Source organism: Panthera uncia (genome assembly GCF_023721935.1).
Source record: "Panthera uncia isolate 11264 chromosome C1 unlocalized genomic scaffold, Puncia_PCG_1.0 HiC_scaffold_4, whole genome shotgun sequence".
In the NCBI taxonomy this organism is placed as follows: Eukaryota; Metazoa; Chordata; class Mammalia; order Carnivora; family Felidae; genus Panthera; species Panthera uncia.
The window spans coordinates 90,452,635-90,471,433 of record NW_026057585.1 but is presented as its reverse complement, the minus strand read 5'-3'; the positions used below and the strand labels follow the sequence as shown (position 1 = coordinate 90,471,433).

At 52.7% G+C, this 18,799-nt stretch overlaps 1 protein-coding gene across 6 annotated transcripts in view; it reads right to left on the bottom strand.

The window, feature by feature from the left end:
• Positions 1-18,799, bottom strand: part of TMCO4 (transmembrane and coiled-coil domains 4) — a 103,301-nt gene that overhangs the window by 16,164 nt on the left and 68,338 nt on the right. The window contains exons 14-15 of one of the 6 annotated variants that reach the window (XR_007454910.1): positions 17,603-17,862; positions 15,192-16,575 (exon numbers count right to left, since the gene is read on the bottom strand). The exons of 4 other annotated variants lie outside the window; for them this stretch is intronic. Coding sequence is in view for 1 of the 2 variants with exons in the window: in XM_049617936.1 (XP_049473893.1) it covers positions 17,828-17,862 (35 nt within the window). In the remaining variant the exon portion in view is untranslated. Of the gene's footprint in view, positions 1-15,188; positions 17,863-18,799 lie in introns of those variants that run through there. One more of the 6 variants, XM_049617936.1, reaches the window with a different exon arrangement.

Below are 18,799 nucleotides of genomic sequence, written 5' to 3'. Positions count from 1 at the left end.
ACCAGCTGCACTGACCAAATGGTTCAGAAATATTTTAGGCAGGGTTATTCCAAGTGCGATTCAGACCAGGGCTGGCCCATGGACTGTTTGTCCCATAAATACAGAAAGAGGGAAGAAGCATCTCCGCCCACCCCCGCACCTAGCAGACTAGAACCCGTCGGTTCAGAGCCAGCACACCTTGAGCAGCAGGGCTCCTGACCAATGAGAGGTGCACATGCGCCACCCCACCCCCACGGGCTCTGTCACTCTCCGTCCCTTACTCTGCTGTGGTCTTCTGGTCACGTACCACCTGTTGATGTCTGTCTGGGTTCAGTGAGGCTGGTGCTCTGACCGCCTCGTTCTCAGCTGTACGGCAGGGTCTGGAACAGTGCCTGGCATACGCCTGGTGCTCAGTAAAGATCAGTAAAGATCAGAGTGAATGAACGAAGAGTAAATAAAATGCCGTCCCTCAGGAAGGCCAGTATGTGCACTTTGTAGTTGCAAAGCCCTGGGTTAAAATCACGTCTGAGTTTGGGACTTGGGCCAGGTCACTTTTCTGAGCCTACAAGTGGGTAATGACAGTGGCCTTGAGGGTCTTTATAAGGGTAAGTCACAACGTGGGGAAAACCCAGCACGGGGGATGCACAGTGGAAATTAGAGTGCCCTCCGCCTGCCTTGTGCTCCCGCCTCCCCACATTCAGCTCTTACGATTCTGAGTTTCCGCATGTCCCGGGAAGCTATGCGCTCAGTGTCACTCCTGGGGCGTGTGCCCAAGAGGGACGGCTCTGCCCAGGGTGCCACTCTCCTGATGAGTGATGCTGGACCGGTGGCTTCCTCTCTCTGGGCTCCAGTTTCTTTCTTTCCTTATTAAATGTTTATCCATTATTTAGAGAGAGAGACAGAGAGACAGAGTGTGAGTGGAGGAGGGCAGAGAGAGAGGGAGGCACAGAATCGGAAGCGGGCTCCAGGCTCCCAGCTGTCAGCACAGAGCCTGATGCGGGGATTGAACCCATGAACCATGAAATCACGACCTGAGCCAGAGTTGGACACTCAACCGACTGAGCCACCCCGGTGCCCCTGGGCTCCAGTTTCTAACCAGAGTGCTTCCAACTGTCTTCTGTTTGGGATTCCACGTCGGCGTTGGTCTGAATAAAGGGTTCCAGGCTAACAGGTGTCTGGGAACCCCTATAGTACCACGTGCTCTTCTGGCTCTGACGTTAAAAGTTGCCATGGCACAGAATACTCATTTCACTCCTTCTGCTTCCAGGGAGATGACAATCTGGCAGAAGGACTTAAAACTTCAGTGAGCTGGGTAAGCATGTGCTGGGCAGGAAGCAGGCGCCCCTCGAGAGAAGGGCTATTTTGGGTACTTACGTTGCTGGCAAGGCTGTGGAGAACGGGACTTTATTCTAACCCCTTCCCTTGGCAGATGAGGAAACTGAGTCTCAGAGGGGATGGGATGCGCCCAAGGTCATGCAGGTAGTGAGAATAAAGCTGGGACCAGAACCCAGACTGCGCGGGTCCCTGGGGCCGCGCTCTGTGCTGTTTGCACTAACAACGCGAAGCACAGTGATCGCACGTGGGTTATCGTTGCTCCCACAGTGCCACACGGTCGTGGACCCAGGGCCGGAGCTCTGCAGCTCTCTCTGGGGGCTGGCCGCTCAAGGCACCTGCTCCGCCCTACAGAATGTCGCCTTCCCCGGAGGGCTGGGACCCCTTGTGGCCAGCAGCGGTAAGGCGGCATTCCTGATGGGCGGCCGATCCTGGAAGTGGCTGCAAGAGAACTGTTAGGAAAAGCCAAAAAAGCTAGTTCCCCGGGACCTTGAACTGAGACCGGTAGTTGAACTTCATAAGACAGTCGTGGATGCGGCCAAATCAAGTCAGGGTGGGCAGTGAGCTGGAAACACATTTACTTCGTCCTCAGACTGATGCCACATCCAGGCACGCTCCCTTCCTTCTTTAAAGAGGGTTTGCTCGCGTTTCAACAATAGCCAAATTATGGGACGGGCCCAAATGTCCATCAACTGATGAATGGATAAAGAAGGTGTGGTTTATATACACAATGGAGTACCACTTGGCAATGAGAAAGAATGAAAACATGCCATTTGCAGCAACGTGTCTGGAACTGGGGGGTATTATGCTAAGTGAAATAAGTCAGTCAGAGAAGGACAGATATCCTATGTTTCCACTCATATGTGGATCTCGAGAAACTTAACGGAGGCCACGGGGGAAGGGAAGGGGGAAAAAAAAGTTACAAACAGAGAGGGAGGGAGGCAAACCATAAGAGACTCTTAAATACAGCGAACAAACCGAGGGTGGTTGGCGGGTGGGGGACAGGGGAAAGGGGGTGATGGGCAGGGAGGAGGGCACCTGTTGGGATGAGCACTGGGTGTTGTTTGGAAGCCAATTTGACAATACATTATATTCACAAAAAATAAAAAATAAAGTTTGAGAAGCAAAAAAATAATAAGTAAATAAAGAGGGTTTGCTCTCTGCGGGGCTGCAAACTTGGTGACAAGCCGTGTGGCATGGCAGGCCCCCGGTAAGGCGCAGGCGTTAGCTAAGGGAAGTCGGCAAGGATAACTTCGGACCCACCCAAGGTAAACCCTCTATGCCAGGCCCTCACCACCTGCCCGGCCTGGGAACGGGGACGGTCCAGGAGGGAAACCTGGGGCGAGGAGAAAGAGGCCGCTGGCTGCTACAGGAAATGCTGCACAGGAAAACCCGTCAAATGTCACTGCTCAGCCCCAAAGCCTGTAACACCAGCAGATTTCATGCTTCCAGGTAAAACAGAGAAAATCCTCACTCGGGAACTATTCGAGGGTCAAGTCGTGTCTTCACTGCCTTTTTGCTGCAGGGACAATGAATGTTTGCTGAAACACGTTTGGATTTACTCCTCTCGCTATCATCTGCTTCTCTTGCGAATTTTTACGGTATGAAGGTCTCTGGCTTTACAAATAGACTTCTGGGGCGCCTGGGTGGCTCAGTCGGTTGAACATCCGACTTCAGCTCCGTGATCTCATCGTTCGTGAGTTCGAGCCCCACCTCGGGCTCACTGCCGTCAGCACGGAGCCTGCTTCAGATCCTCTGTCCCTCTGTCTCTGCCCCTCCCCTTTTGTGCACACATGCTCTCTCACTCAAAAATAAAATAAAACATTAAAAAACCCCCAGGGGCGCCTGGGTGGCTCAGTCGGTGGAGCGTCCGACTTCGGCTCAGGTCATGATCTCGCGGTCTATGGGTTCGAGCCCCGCGTCGGGCTCTGTGCTGACAGCTCGGAGCCCGGAGCCTGCTTCGGATTCTGTGTTTCCCTCTCTCTCTGTCCCTCCCCTGCTCATGCTTTGTCTCTCTCTCTGTCAAAAATAAATAAACATTAGAAAAAAGAAAAAAAAAAACCCAAATAGTCAGACTTTTAATATAAAGGAGGGCAGGGATCCAACGTGCGTTCAGTGACTCTCCAGTCAGGGGACGCAGGCTTTCTAACATTTAAAGTTTTCTGTATGATACTAATATCCTGCTTTGTTAAAGCTGGAGGCCCTCCACCCTGTTATAACTCTGGCGACAAGGAGGCTCTGAGCCTCCAGGAGTTCAGAAAGAAGAGCTTTGCCAGTCACGTCTTACCTCCCTGCTTCTAGTCCTTTCTGTCACTTGCAGGTGCGGCAAAAAACATTTCCTTCCCACACTTTCTTCGTTTCCACCTCTTCTGTTTATTCTTAACACGGGAGCTCAAGTGATCCCTTTAAAAGCAAGTCTTAGGCACAAGGCATCTTTTGGGGGTGATGGAAATGTTCTAGAATCGGGTGGCGGTGATGGCTGCACGACTCTGTACATTGACTAAAAATCACTGAGTCGTATACTCAGAATGGGGGATTCTGTGGTAGGTAAATTATACTGCAGGAAAGTCAGATCATTTCACTCCTGTGCTCAAAACTGTCCTGTGGGACCCATGTCCCCTGGAGCCACAATGACTTGACCTGGAGCCAAGTCATTGTGACAGCTCCCAAAGGCCCAAGTGACCTTCCCCATGCTTCCCCCTTGCTGACTCCCCTCCAGCCACACTGGCCTTGCCGTTCCCTCTTCCCGAATGCTCTTCCCTCTAATATCTGCGCCTCCCTACTTCCCTCCCCTCTTCACTTAACTGCCACCCTCTCAGAGTAGACAAATGCACCTCACCACCCCATGGGCCCCACCTCCCTTCTCCGATTTCTTTTTCTCCATTGCACTTAAGACTACCTGACTTCCTACCTGCTTTACTTTTAAAAACCTCATTTCTTGGGGCGCCTGGGTGGTTCGGCCAGTTAAGTGTCCGACTTCAGCTCAGGTCATGATCTCACAGTTTGTGGGTTCGAGCCCCGCATCAGGCTCTGTGCTGACAGCTCGGAGCCCGGAGCCTGCTTCACATTCTGTGTCTCCCTCTTTCTCTGCCCCTTTCCCACTCCCACTCTGACTCTCTCTGTTTCTCTCTCACTTTCTTTTTTCTCGCTCACTTATTCTAAGTACACAAACTTTAAAAATAAAAAATAAAAATAAGTAAGAATAAAAACCTCACTTCTAGTCTGTCTCTCATTAGCACACAGGCTCCCCAAGGGCTGAGATTGGCTCTTTGTGCTCTCTTGTGAGCCCCCAGTGCCTGGAACAGTGCCTGGCACAGAAGCTGTGCTCAACAGGTATTTGCGGAACGAATGAAAGTGAGCAGTGCAGCTCAGCAGCATGAACCCTTAGTGTTGAGGATACAGGCACAGAGGGTATTTCCTCTTTTCCTTTTCTTTGTTCTCTCCTGGCACTATTTCTTCCCGGCAGCTACGGTTGGGGATCTCTGAAGACTGGATAAAAGCAAACGAAGAGTGCTAACCGAGGTGAAAGCAAACGGAAATGTCTTTACTGTTCTCAGCTTTTCAGTGGCTCATTTCTAGAGCTGTGTTCTGGGGACGGATGCTACTGAGCATGACTGCAGGCTGCAACGGGGCAGAATAGTGAGTGGTCCTTCTAAAGCTAACGCTGCCTCAGTCTCCCTCCCCTGGCCTCAGCATGATCCACAGGCTCAGAGTAACCTGCCTCCCCGCCTAAGAAGAACCTGACGTCGGCTGTATTTAGAAACTCCCTTGTGTCTGGCCTACAAAAGACTCAGGGTGTCCAGCCCCTTCATCTAATTCCTGGTGCAGCTCAGGGGTGCCCAATCTCTGGGGGCAAAGGTCCAGAGCGACTCTGAGGGCCTAAGACACTGCACAAGCACCAACCACCGTTGGCCAATTAAATACCTCACATGAGGGCGCCTGGGTGGCTCAGTCAGTTAAGCGTCTGATGCTTGACTTCAGCTCAGCCCATGACCTCACAGTCATGGGATCGAGCCCCACGCCAGGCTCGAGCATGGAGCCTGCTTAACATTTCTGTCTCTCTCCCTCTGTCCCTCCCCCCACCTCTAAAATTAAAAGAGAGAGAGAGAGAGAGAGAGAGAGAGAGGGAGAGAGACAGCCTCACACAGCACACACATCAGGTGTCGTCATTTTAAGACTGTAGGCAGATGCTGCGGTGACTCACAGAATTCCTGGTGATGACAGCTCTTGGCCATTCCGTATCTCCTCAGCCAGGAGACACTGAAGATACGACCGCTGCTGTGGGCGGGTCTGTGAAGATGTGCACCATTAGAAAGGGCCCCTGGGCTCAAGAGGGTTGGGAATCACCTGCCCGGGGAGAGCCGCCTGGCTTGCGGCGTGAGAGAAACCCATGTTCGAATCCTGGCCTCACGGCTGCCTGAACGGAGGCCAGTTATTTAATAATGCGGATTCTCAGCTGCCTCATCTGTCAGAGGGAGATAGAGAAGATGGTAATACTGATAATTGATAATATTGATAATAATATTGATTTCCCAGCGCTGGTGTCAGGCCTTGTGTTCGGGGCACGCGGCTCGGTCCGTGGGGTCAACTCCGCGTTCTCCCCACACGGTCAGTTTGGTAATCGGGGCGGGGGGGTGGGGGGAATGGGGTGTGCGAGGCCCTGTCTGTGCAGACGGCCCGGCCGTGTATAGAAACACTAGCGGCAGGCACTGCTGTGGCTCAGCAGCGTGGGTCAGATGGTGGCAGGAAACAGCAGCACCGGCCCCTCGGAGCAGAGCCTCTGCAGGAAGCGGCTGAAGGGCCGTGAGCTATGGTCAACCGCTTCCTCGGTTACTTTTCTTTGAATAGAGTTTTTCATGGTGATAAGACACGTGGAACATAAACTTCACCATCTACCCATCTTTAAGCGTATGGTTCAACAGAGTCAAGTATATTCACTTTGTCATGAACTATCCTCCCTTTTATCAACTGGAAATTAGGTCAATCAGTGTATATCCTGTCAATTACTCTTCTCACGCTTCTGGCAGGTCGCACTGGACTCCTGATGGGAGGCTTTCTACGGGACGCTTTTTTTAAAAAAAAAGTTCACTTATTTCTTTTGAGAGAGAGAGAGGGGGGGGAAAGCAGGGGAAGGGCAGAGAGAGAGAATCCCAAGCAGGCTCCGTGTTGTCAGCACAGAGCCCGACACGGGGCTGGAACTCACGAACCGTGAGATCATGACCTGAGCCCAGGTCAGACGCTTAACCGACTGAGCCCCCCAGGTGCCCCCACACAGCGGGCTTTCTCCAAGGGAGGCAGGCCTCTGCAGGGCTCTCCAGGTATTTCCAAACAGCCCCCCCCAAGAGTTCGCAGAAATCTCATCAAGCGGCTGGAAAGGCGACATCACACGCTCCCCCATGCCTCTCACGTTGTCAATAATGAGATTCTCCTGGGCTGCAAAGACCAAAGGATCTCAAACCCGAGGAGCAAAAAAAGAAGCATTTTCTCCCTCCTGGCAGGGGGTCCATGTGTGCAGGGAGAGATAAGGCGGGAAACGAAGGAGGAAATTATCTCCCAACCACGGGTCCAGAAAACAGACCTTGAAGGAAATGATACGAACTGCATCAAACACGAACAAAATCCATTCTGAAGATACACACACACGCACACTATAAACACACAGATGGAAGCAGCCAAATGGACAGGGAGGGAGATGGGTGGCTGGGCAGGAAGGGACTAGAAAAGGGAAGCTCTGACCGTCCCCAGGAATGAGGTTCACACTGGAAAGAATCGCTTCGGGGAGCCCGTCTGGATACGCTGTAAGGATCCAGGATGAATTCTTTAGAGAAGGAGTAAACCTGCATCCCGCCTTTGACTTGGCTGTGCAAAGTGATAAGGCTGGCACGAGCATCCCGGGGCCCTGGAAATGAACCTGCCCGAACTCTCGCCGCTCTCGACCAGGGAACTGAAGTGTGGTCCATCTGAGGATAAAGCAACTGGTGGGTGCGGTTCCATGTGAGGGAAATAGATCGCGTCATATGTGATGTCTGCTATCGTGAAGACAGAAGAGCCAGCTGACCAAATGACCGTCCGTTCTGCATGTCAGCTGGTGACAGCTCAGAAACAGTTTTCAGCCAACTGGGAACTTAGGGACTCACAGGCCAGGATGCTGAGATGTATCTGTGTGAGCTTATTTTATTAAAAAAATTTTTAAAATATTTTTGAGAGAAAGAGGGAGAGAGAGCGTGAGCGGGGGAGGGGCAGAGAGAGCCGGAGACACAGAATCCGAAGCAGGCTCCAGGCTCCCAGCTGTCAACACAGAGCCCGACGCAGGGCTTGAACTCACGGACTGTGAGCCGAAGTCGGATGCTTAACTGACTGATCCACCCAGGGGCCCCTGTTTGTTTTTAAATAATTAATTTTTATATAAGCTCTGAACTCAATGTGGGGCTTGAACTCAACCCTGAGATCGAGAGTCGCATGTTCTACAGACTGAGCCAGCCAAGTGCCCCATTCACTGCTTTCTGAAGTAGATCCTTGAGTGGTTATTGCAGCAAAAGTCTGTTACAGGTAAAAGTGCTCAGTTTGAAAATATCTGTGCTCTTTTCTCTTGAATGATACGACCGTTCTTTTTCTTTCTTCTCTGGCTTCTATTGTTGTTTTGTGAGGTCTCCACAGTCTAGTCGCTCTTTCTTTGTAAGCAATCTTTTTCTTCTTCCCTTTTAAAGTCTTCTCTTCATCCTGGCAGTTCTACAATCTGACTATGGTGGGTGTGGGTGAGATAGTTATCCTGCTCAAACACGCTTCTTGAATCTCAGGAATCAATTCTGGAAAATTATCAGCCAACAAACTGCATCTCTCCCCTTTTCTCTTCTTTTGGAGCTGGTATTAGGCAACTGGTAAGCTCTTAACTTCCGTCTCCATCTCTTGGCTCCTCACCTCTCCATGGTGCACTGTCGGTAATTTCTTCACATCAAAATTTCCAATTCACGATCTCTCTCTCCAGCTTTATCTAATCTGCTATTTAACTCATCCAACTAAGGTCATCCCAATGACCTTGGTTTTTCACTTCTAGAAGTTTCATTTGATTTATTGTCAAATTTCCCTGTCTTTCCCCACCCCCACCAGTGTCGTCTTCTTTTGCCTTATTTATAATGTTTTAATTTAGGTCTTTAATAATTGTAAACCTACTTATTTTTTCAGAGGGTGCTCCTTCAAACCATTCTGTCAAAGACTGAGGGTCTATTCCTGGTGTTTGTTGTTTCTGTGACTTTCCCACATGGTTGGGCTTTTCCTTGTGCGTTTCAGAAGTCTGGATTATGGGCTCATCTTTAAGCCGGTCTCACATGTGGCCTGGATTGAGGACCTATTTTCTCCAGAGTAGTCTGGTGTCAGGTTTTTGACTTGGGGGTTCCTGGATCCTGCGGGTAGTATAATTATGACCCCTAAATCCCAGTGATACCTTATCCCGTGTCTCTGAATTCCCCAAAGAAACTTTTTTTTTTCTCTCTCCAGTCAGGGCACATGCTTACTCTTCCTCCCTGTTTCTGCTTCCTCCTTGTTTCTCATCTCTGGAAATTTCCTTTATTTTTAGGAGTGCTGCTTTACAACTCTTTGTTCCATTTCGAAATGAATAGCACAATGATTGCTGGTGAGGAAGAGTCAGGGCAGACAGCATTGATCAACCTGCTAGTGGCAATAATTCTGTGTGACAAACCCCGCCATCTCTTTGAATGAGTGGCCTGCCAAACAGCAGAGCCCCAGACTGTGGAACGGCCAAGACCCAGCCGCAGTCTGCGTCTTTGAACATCTCTGTGAGCATGAGTGTGCATCCACGGACCTCTTAGGCCAAGCCCAGTTCACAGGTAACGACACATCATGAACTTGGTCTTCTTCCTCTCTGCCAATGATCTCTCCATATGAGTCTGCCACGTGGCAGGGGCCTCTCAGTGTCCTCTGGGATGCCGTGGAATTCTCAGAAACAACCCCATCTGAGTTCCCTTGCATTTTTAAAATGCGCCACACCACCCTGCTTGTGTATAGTTTTGGTCATTTTCAAAAAAGGGGACTTGTCCCTGACGGGATCCAATTTTTCTTTCTTTCTCTTTTCTTACAAGAAATTCTTCATCAGACCATTTCCTCCTGATTTTCATCTGAAAAGCACAAGGTCACTGAAATAGTAGCCCATTTCTGGCAGCTGCTGCCAGAAAGTCCAGTCGTGCCTGGATGAGCAGAGCTTTTGCTCGGATAGCGTGTAAGCAGGGGTCTGAGGCTGGCCCTGTGCTGTCTGGCTGTGGGGGTCGGGACTAGAGAGCACCTCTCCATGTGCCCATGTCCTCATCTGGAAAGTGGCCCGAGAATCCCTCACTTGCAGGGCTGTTGGGAAGGCTCCATGGGATGGGGTCTGGAAACCCCTGTTACAGTAGGTATTCACTGTTTGGTAGTTCCTTCCCTTTGTATCTTCGGTACCTAATAAATGCCAACAAAAAGGATGTAACTGGGCGGCATGCGAATTTCTCACGAAGCAGGAGCAACCGCTCGGCTTTGCACCAGCCCTCAGTGGAAGGCAGACTGTAGACCCTCCTGGGCCAGCATTTGCTGGAACCCACCCATCACTGGGCATGGAGGAGCCCTTTCCCTGTGAAATGTGTGGCCCCTCTAAAAGTCACCACAAGATGGTACTGTGGTGCCCACAATGTATCTCCAGGACCCGGCACTACTCCAGGGACTTCCTGGGTTGCTATTCAGGTTAGAGGCGGTGGCAATGCCCTGCCAGGGGGTGTGCTGACCACACTGCGGGGCACCTGCTCCCCCGGGTGAGAGAAGCCATAAGAAGAGGGGTCTGGCACTGGCCCTGCCTTTACCAGCTGTGCAGTCTGGGCCGGCTGGGTAAATGCTCAGCTGAAAAATTAAAGGGACGAGTTGAGGGTCCCTGTGGGCGGTAGAGAGAGGACCGCTGGGGGAGTCTTCACTTACATCTGTGTGACTGTGGATAAGTTCCCTGGGCTCTCTGATCCTGTTCTCTTGAGCACCAGCAATAACACGTCTCCCTCTCCCAGGCTGGCTGGGATGGTTGGTGACACTACATGGGAAGGGTCTGGCATGAAGGGCACTCGGTCAGCTGGCTTCACGTGGTGCAGTTCACCCGGCCCCAGGCCTGGGGAAGCAGAGGAAAGAGGCCTCCGGGCCACGCAGAGGGGCGGGTCGGTGCAGCCACAGGCCGGGATGCTGAAGGACGGGGAGGGAGTGTGGTTGGGAGGGAGGTCCTGTCTCATCCAAGATCTCGCCGGGTGGGGCTGCAGTCTGGCTGACCTCGGTCCCTGAGCCCTGTGCAGGTCATGGCACATGGGAGGTCCTCAGCAGGTCTCTGCTGACCGACGGACACAAAAACACAGCAAGGGAAGAAGCACCAATACCAAAGCCTCAAGGCAGAGCCTGCATCCGGGTCCCTGTCGTTCCATTCGACAGGTCAGGTCCCTGAGTTCTGGACCCTGCTCACCTCTCCAGCCTTACTTCTCCCAACTTCCCAGAGAAACCCGGGATCCGGCGGCCTGCCCTCCCCTGACCGTTCAGCTTCCTACCTTGGGATCTTCGCTATTGCCAGTCCTGGGATCTGAGGCATCCTGTCTTCCTCACAGCCTTTCAAGGCTCATTTTTTTCTTTGAGGCCCGCCACCTGCTCCCTGAAGCCGTCCCTGCCATCTGGAAGGAAAGGCTCTCTGCTCTGAACTGCTTCATGCTTAGGCCCTTGCGATGTGGCATCTGGTTTTAAGGCTGGCATCTATTCTCTTAGCCAGACTATCGGGCAACTTGAGGGCGGCAAGCTTATCATCAGAAGCAGCATAAGAGACGCGTTCACGGGAAAAGGTTTAGAGTAGGATTCACCTGTGTTAGCATCCCAGCTTTGCTGGGTGTAATCCCAGATCACTAGCTGTGGGCCCTTGGACAAGTCACTTAACCTCTCTGGGCTTCTGGCTCCCCATCCTTAAAAAGAGAAAATGCAATACCTGCATTTCCAGGTGTAGTAATGCCCACACCTTAACACTGAGATGGGTTCTGTTCCCACCTGGCACACAGTAGGTACTCAACGCGCCTCAGCTCCCTTCCCGGCTCCCCATCTTGGAAAGATGCTTTCTTGTTTTCGAGATGAAACTGTTCTCGATCAAACTTCAGCAGAAGAATGTGGCCGGCCGAACCCAAAACCATGTTTTCCACTGCTCTGTAAGCCGGTGATCCAGGCCCAACAACAGTCCCTGAAGCCTCAGTCTCCGGCAAGTGCCAGATGACAAACGGAAATGCATTGGGGACGTGTCGCCTGATTAACAGTCTCCCAAGTACCCAGCTGCTCGGGAAAGCTCAAGAGATCATGATCTCCAGACCGAGTTTCCGAAGAAGCCCCTGCTCCAACCCTCCCCATCACCAGGAGGCACCTTGGGAAGATTATTCCCCACCACGACATTGCCCTCATGGTTCCGGTTTGTAACTTCCAGTCGTGACCTTCCTAGCGAGGCAAAGGTAGAGACGTTTGAGGCTCTGAACCTGTGCGCCCAGCTCCCCAAAGGCGAAGATAAGCTGCTCTCAGACAGAGGAAGTGAGGGTGAAACAGAGGGTCTCGTTACCTGTGCAGCTGGCATCTCCACGTCCCCCCACGGAAGTGAGAAACAGGCAGTTGTGGCCTTATTCGCAGCTCAGTTACCGCAACTGGGTCATCACAGGAGAACTTATAACAGTAACAGTGACAAAACTCGTGGTTACCGAATGCCAACTACTGGCCAGCCATTCCGCTAAGTGCTTTACGTATATCACTCCCCTTAATCTAGTCCTACTAGACCCGTTTCACAGGCGAGGGGACCGAGGCACAGGGACTAAGTGCACACGCCTCTTTGCTGAGCTAGTATTCAGATCCAGGCCTGGCGGCAGGGTCTGAGCCTCCTCCGGCACCGGGCCCTGCTCCCCTGCATCCGAACTTCCAGACTGGCTCAGGCCCCTATTCACAGGTGCCGGGTTTTGTGCTCCCGATGTTTTACATTTAACCCTGAGTTGCTGCGTTTGAGGCTGTATTTGCTGAGAAGTCCTGCAAGTCCTTTGAGGAAGGAGATGTGGATTTGCGTAAATTAATAAATGGATGTCTGAGAAAACGAGTCAACAAAAGATGGAAGAAATAAAGAATAATGGAGAACCCTTGAGAGACCTGAAAGGTCAGAGTTCACACAGGGACATGCTGTGTTGGGGGGGGGGGCAGGGACAGGGGCCTCAAATCTCAGACCCTGTCATTAAATCGCCAAGTATGGGGGACACACTGACCCCACAGGCAGGAACATTTTAATCTGCTGCAAAGCGGGCCTGGCTGTTTTCTAAAAGACAGCAGTTCGAGGATACTGGCTAAGCAGCCTTGATGATCACGGACATCTTAGATACAGGGGAAAACCCCAAGAGTTTCCATTACAGAGTGCTGTGAACCGAGATGGTCGATTAATATGTAAATCAGTGGGACTTGGGGTGTTTTCTTCCTTGGATGGAATCCACCCCCCCCCCCCGGAGTGCTCCCTCACTGCACATCGTCTGGATTCTTCCATTGTTATTAAGCAGGACTCATACACAGGACCTATTTATACAAAATTCTGAGTGCGGGGAGGCCTGGGGTGGCAGGGGTGGGGGAAGGAAACTGGGAATGGCCACTAGAGGGCCGATCTGTCCACGAGATTGGGATGGTCATCAGGGCTGATCATGGCCAGGAAAAGGAACATTCCCAGAGTCCGTCCCCTCCCCATCCCTGTGCTCACCATAGAAATTCTGGCAGAGAATCTGTTTTCCCAGGAGGCTGGGCAGCGAGCAGGGACAGCTGCTCCATCTGCTTGAGGGTGACAATTATTGGTGAGCCTAATGAATCAGCATTCAGTTCCCAGAGCTGTCTCTTGTGAGTCGGCTTCATGGGACTCTGATCAGCTCTGGGTGCAAAACGGACACAATCATGTTTCTGAAAAGCCTAGGAACAGACCTGGGGATGTGCTGGCCGCCCAGGTGCTGCTGCAGCGCTCGGGGCTTCATCGTGGTGCCAGCGGCCACTCTGGATGACATCTGAGCACAAGCAGCCCGAACAGATGCCCTGGGGCAGAGCCCGATGTCCCGCCGCCCACAAGCCACGGATGCGCAGATGAAGTCGAGCCATTCCTAAGTTCCTAACCACTCCTGGGCAGAGTAGTAAGCTTCCTGTCACCAGAAGCAAGTAAGCAGAGGCTGGTAGGCACCTCTGACGGATGATGCCAAGGAGATCCCGTTTGTGTAGAGGTCTGAACCAGGCGATTCCAAACAATCCCTCGGAACCTGCGCGTAGGAGTCCGTACTTTCTGGTGTTCATGGGATGGAAGAATGAAGGCCTTGCTGACCGACCCCAAGAGGACGCCGTGAAATGCCCCTGGATCGTCAAACTATGATGGCCTGGAGTGTTAAGTGCCCCTTACGATGTTTTAATGCTTTCGAGGCTCAAACCACCGACCGTACCATAGCCAGTTAGCAAGCATTTACTATGTGCCAGGCTCGTGCTAGGTGCCTCCTATGTGCTGTTTTCTCGATACATCACCATGAGGTGGGTAGCATTAGCTCTTACTCACAAGGAAGGCTTGAAGGATTTATGTACTCTGCACAGGGTCACAGAGTTGGTAGTGGAGGCAGAATCTGAACCCAGGGCTTTCTGACCCTGAGCCCCTGATCTTAACCTTGTGGTGTGGAGAACAGTGGCCTGCTGGGTAGTTGTTAGCAGACCCTTCCATGGCTTTTCATAAAGCTACCCCTCCTCATTCCCCACACAGGGAGGAGGAGGAAAGCAAGTCTACAAATGGCTAGACCAGGCGGTAGGAAAGCCAGGCTGGGGAGACGGGTTGGTTTCTGGAGGCCCCGGAAAGGTAAGAGGACTCATCTCGTAGGGGCTGGTGGCCAGTCTGTGGGAGGAGCTGGGTCAGCTGGTGGCTCTGCCCCGTGGGTTGACGGTGGAGCAGGGAGGCCGGGCCCCAAGCGAGAGCAAGCCCTCCAATCCTTGCCTTCTTCACACAACCATGACAACCCAGGTTCTGTGTGTGAATAAATGCATTTTAGCAGGTGGCAACCACCAAAGTTAAGGGTGTCTGCATCCCCGGGATGATGCAAATGCCTTTCCAAGGGAGCCAGGGGCCTAATCTGCAGCCGAGCCTGGCAGGAAGACCCCACTCGTTTGGACGAAGGCAGCAAACAATCCCACGTTCTGCTGAATCATTCCTCCCCTGGGAGCTGCCATCCGAAGACGTTACTGTCCTAGAGCGAGGTCAGAAGCAGCGTGTGTTACAGCCTTGGAAAAATCCACGTGGATAAACTAATGGAAAGAGGGAGAAAGGAGTTCTTACTTCCTAAGGGCCCACCGTGTGCCAAGCACTGTGTGGTCACATCTGCTATATCAAAAGGCCAGCAGTGGGGTAGAGTTGAGCCCCGGGGCTGCCATACGCACATGACTGTACCCCTTCCCTGCGCCGAGTCCCGGGCCAGGTGCTGGTGACACAGGAGAGGAGGACATGACACAGTCCCTGCCTTCAACCTCTTCACAGGCAAAACACAGCACTAACAGCTTAGGGCCACTCATACGTGAAAGGAGAGAGAACATGCCAAGTGCTTTTAGCATCGTAAGTGTTCAATAAATAGGAGCCATTAGGGGTGCCTGGGTGGCTCAGTCGGTTAAGCTTCTGACTTCGGCTCAGGTCAGGATGTCATGGCTCGTGAGTTCGAGCCCCGCGTCGGGCTCTGTGCTGACACCTCAGAGCTTGGGGCCTGCTTCCGATTCTGTGTCACCCCCCCCTCTCTGCCCCCCCCCCCCCCACGCCCTCTCTCTGAAAAATAAACATTAAAAAAACATTAAAGATAAATAAATAAATAAATGAATAAATAAATAAATAGTAGTTATTAAATCCCAGGACCAGCCCGAGAGGCCTTGGTACCCTGCTCCGAGGTGGGTGACTAGCCTCAGGGCACCCAGAGAGTAACAAGCAGAGCCTGGATTTGAACTCCGGCTTCCAGACTCCAGGTCCAGTGCTCCTTCTTTCTGTCATCCGCCTTGGCTGCCACGATCCCTTGCGTCTTGGAGATACAGGAAAGGTGAATGAACGGAGCCAGCTTACAGATGGAGCGTGGATGGGGGAGCCAGGCCGAGCGGATGCACGCACCCCAGGACCCAGAGCGCGGCACGCCCGGCAGGCTTCCGTGTACGGACTGAATACGCCGACAGGTGGGCTGGCTCATCTCAGATGTCTCGCTGACTACCTGCCCGGAGCCACGGGGCAGAGATAATATGGAATGCCTCTAATTAATTCCCCTCAAATCCTTTCGGAACGAAGAGGAGCATAAATGCAGAAATAAACTGAAACAGAACTGATTTTCTTGCTTCACGAGGCCATTTCCTGGCTCAGCCTGCTGCCATGAGTCAGTCTGAATTGAGCTCGCTCTCCAACTACTTAATTTTTGAAAGCTTTTGATGCAAATGCAGAGAAAAACGAACAGTCTATCATGATCTGGGGCCCAGAGGCTCTCAGTGAGTGCTTGCAGGGTGGTTCTTCTTGGCAACGGGCACCGCTATAGTCCCCCTGCCACCTGCCGGGGCCAGAAATACCCTTGGTTTGGACGGTCAGCCGCTCCCAAAGCACATCCATCCCGTGGGCTGGCAGATGGACCGCCGGAAGTGGACAGTTCGCCTCTGGGAATTCTGGCTACGTTCCTTTCCTGCCCAAAGGCACAAACACTTGTTGGCAGGCGCCCGTTGTCTCAGTTTTGAGTGGGCAGGATCGGTGCATGGGGGTGTGGGGGTGCTGGCCGATCGTGCCTGCGGGGCACGTGCCGGCTGGAAGCGGAACGGTGGGGAGGCTGGCCCAGGTCTTGGGGGCTCTGTCGTCACGTTCTGTAGGCAGCACTCACAGCAAACTTCCCGGCTGCTGTCGTGTGCCTCGTCAACGAATTGGCTACTAACACCTCCTATGTGCCAAGTCCTGGGTCAGAGGTGAACCTGGAAGACAGGTCCTCCCTGAGGCTGACCGCCCTCTAGTCCGGGAAGAAGACCAGTAAGCAGCTGCACAGCACAGTGTGGTGTGTGCGGGGACAGCCGGGTGGGGAAAGAGCGGGGGGAGAGGCAGCAGAGAGGTGGCCCCCCGAACAGAATGGCTCACACTTCGGACTTGGGTGCTGGGCATGAATCTGAGCTCTGCCGCCTCCCGGCTCTGCCTCTGGGCGAATCCCTTCGGCTCTCTGGGTCTCAGCCTCCTTCTCCGCAATTCTGTAAAATGCGACGAGGAATACTGCCTCGTGAGGAAGCTGTGAGGATCAGTTAATAAAACTGTGCCATCAGGCCAAAGCACGGACGTGCCACCCTGTTGTGGCCCAAACCCCAAAGACAAGCAAACGCCCACTTTATCCTCTGAGAGAAAGCAAAAACAGGAGGGCCCCCTTGTCACATCTAGTTCCCCAAATGAACGAGCACCTCCTTCAAGCTGCTGACTCCATGAGAATAGCTCTGTTCGCAGCATCTGGAACACGGATGGCCGAAGATCCTGACACCCCGTGTGGCTTCCATAATCTCATGAGAACATGGCAGTTTTCCCACCGTGTGATAAACACGGGGTAACCCTGGGACTCAGGAGTGTGAGTGAGTGTGTGTGTGTGTGTGTGTGTGTGTGTAATTTGACAAGCCTGGCCTTCTGAAGTCTGACTAGTTTACACCTTTTGGCAAGAAACACCTTTTCCTTCCTAACTGCCTCCGAGTCTGAGACTTCTCCCTTCACGAGGAGTACGGGGGAGGGGATCTCTGAGCCAGATCTTGAAGGATGTGTCTGAGCTGGCGCCATGCCTGGGGCTGGGGGAAGGCGGAGAGCCTTCTGGGCAGCAAGAACGGCTGTAAAGCACAGGATGCTCTGACCCAGACAGACAGGAGCCGCCCTGAACTTGCAGTTGTCTTTCCCGGGCAGGGGGGAGCTCTGAGGGAAGGGCAGCTGATGGGAACCCAAGGCCTTGCAACCAAAAAACCCTACTGGATGCACCTGGAAACGTGGCTTTGCCTCACACTGAGCCTTCCCGCAAAATGGAGAGAATCATCCTGATCTCAGGTTGCTGTCAGGGTTAGCGACCAAAATCACGAATATGAGCACGGGTCGGCCACTGTGGATGCAAGTTCCAGCGGCACCATCAGCAGCCCTGTCACCGTGGCCCAGTCGCTTCACCTCTGTAAGGCGTGGTCTCCTCATCTGTACAACGGGGTTAATTAGAACCTCACAGGATTATCGCTGAGGATTAAATACGGTACGTACAATATGGAGCTGTGGTGGGCACAGAGCAAGTGCCGATGTCTGTTAGCTAGCGAGGCGAGGATGAAGAGAAGATGATGACTGGAGTGAGTCAAACAGGGAGCAGCCACGAGCACACCCCGGCACAATCTGGGTCTGTCTATTTCTGTCTGAAGACGACGAGCTTCCTTGGCCACACGACGCGTTCAAAACGCTCATCCAGAAGACAAGGGATTCCCAAGGGGGGAGTCAGTCCTTCCCGCTGAATACGCCGCCAGGCTGCTCTGAGAATCCGAATGACAGATGGAGAAAGCTGCATGGGCAGAGCATGGTCCAGCCCCCACGCACCGCTGCGAACTCCGAGCCACCTGCCTGGAGCCCCGGGAGGAGCAGAGCAGCCCTGGAAGTCTCGCTAAGCATCCGACTGCATCCCGGGGGGCTGTGTTTCCTTCTATGTTCTAAGCCAACTCCTTACGGGAGATGGTGGTCTCCCCGTGAGGGCGGGACACTCAGGTTAAGGATGTCAGCCCCCACCAGGCTACTCTGTGCCAGGTGCCTTTCAGGTGACTGACACACTTCATCGGCAACCTCCGTGGCCATTCTGCAAGGCCCCACCTCCTGTCTCAGGTGGCAGGTTCTTTCAACAGACTGGGCTCTTTGCTCCGTGGGCAGGGAGGGGCTGTACTGGCTTCCTCACTGCCACCTCCCCCAAAGCCCAGCACAGTGCCTGGCACACGGCAGGTGCTTAATGCGCGTGGACAGGTGGAGCAAATTTCTTTTCTTTTCTTTTCTTCTTTATTTTTTGTTTTTGGAGCGAACTGAATTTAGAGTAGTTCTGTTTAGCAGGTCTGAGGTGAGCTACTGCTTTGAGTGAATATATCCAACCAGAAGGGGCCCCAGATACTAATGTAAATAAAAGTTCTGGAGCCAGAGAAAGGTTTCAAGACCTTGGTTCTAGGGCAAGATACTTAGGGTTCCTTTTACGGAACCATGAGGCCCCCATCGAGAATATACAGGAATGGCAACATCAGCCTGGGTCTCTGAGCGACGACGAGGATCAGAGCCCCTGCCCGCCCACAGTGGACAGAGAGCAGGGGTGAGAAGGGAACCTTTGTTGTGTTTCGCCTCTGAGATTTGGGGAATGTTTGTCACTGTGGCATAACCTAACCTATCCTGACTGATACAGTGTGAAGGCTTATAACTCTACACTTGAAGTTCAAT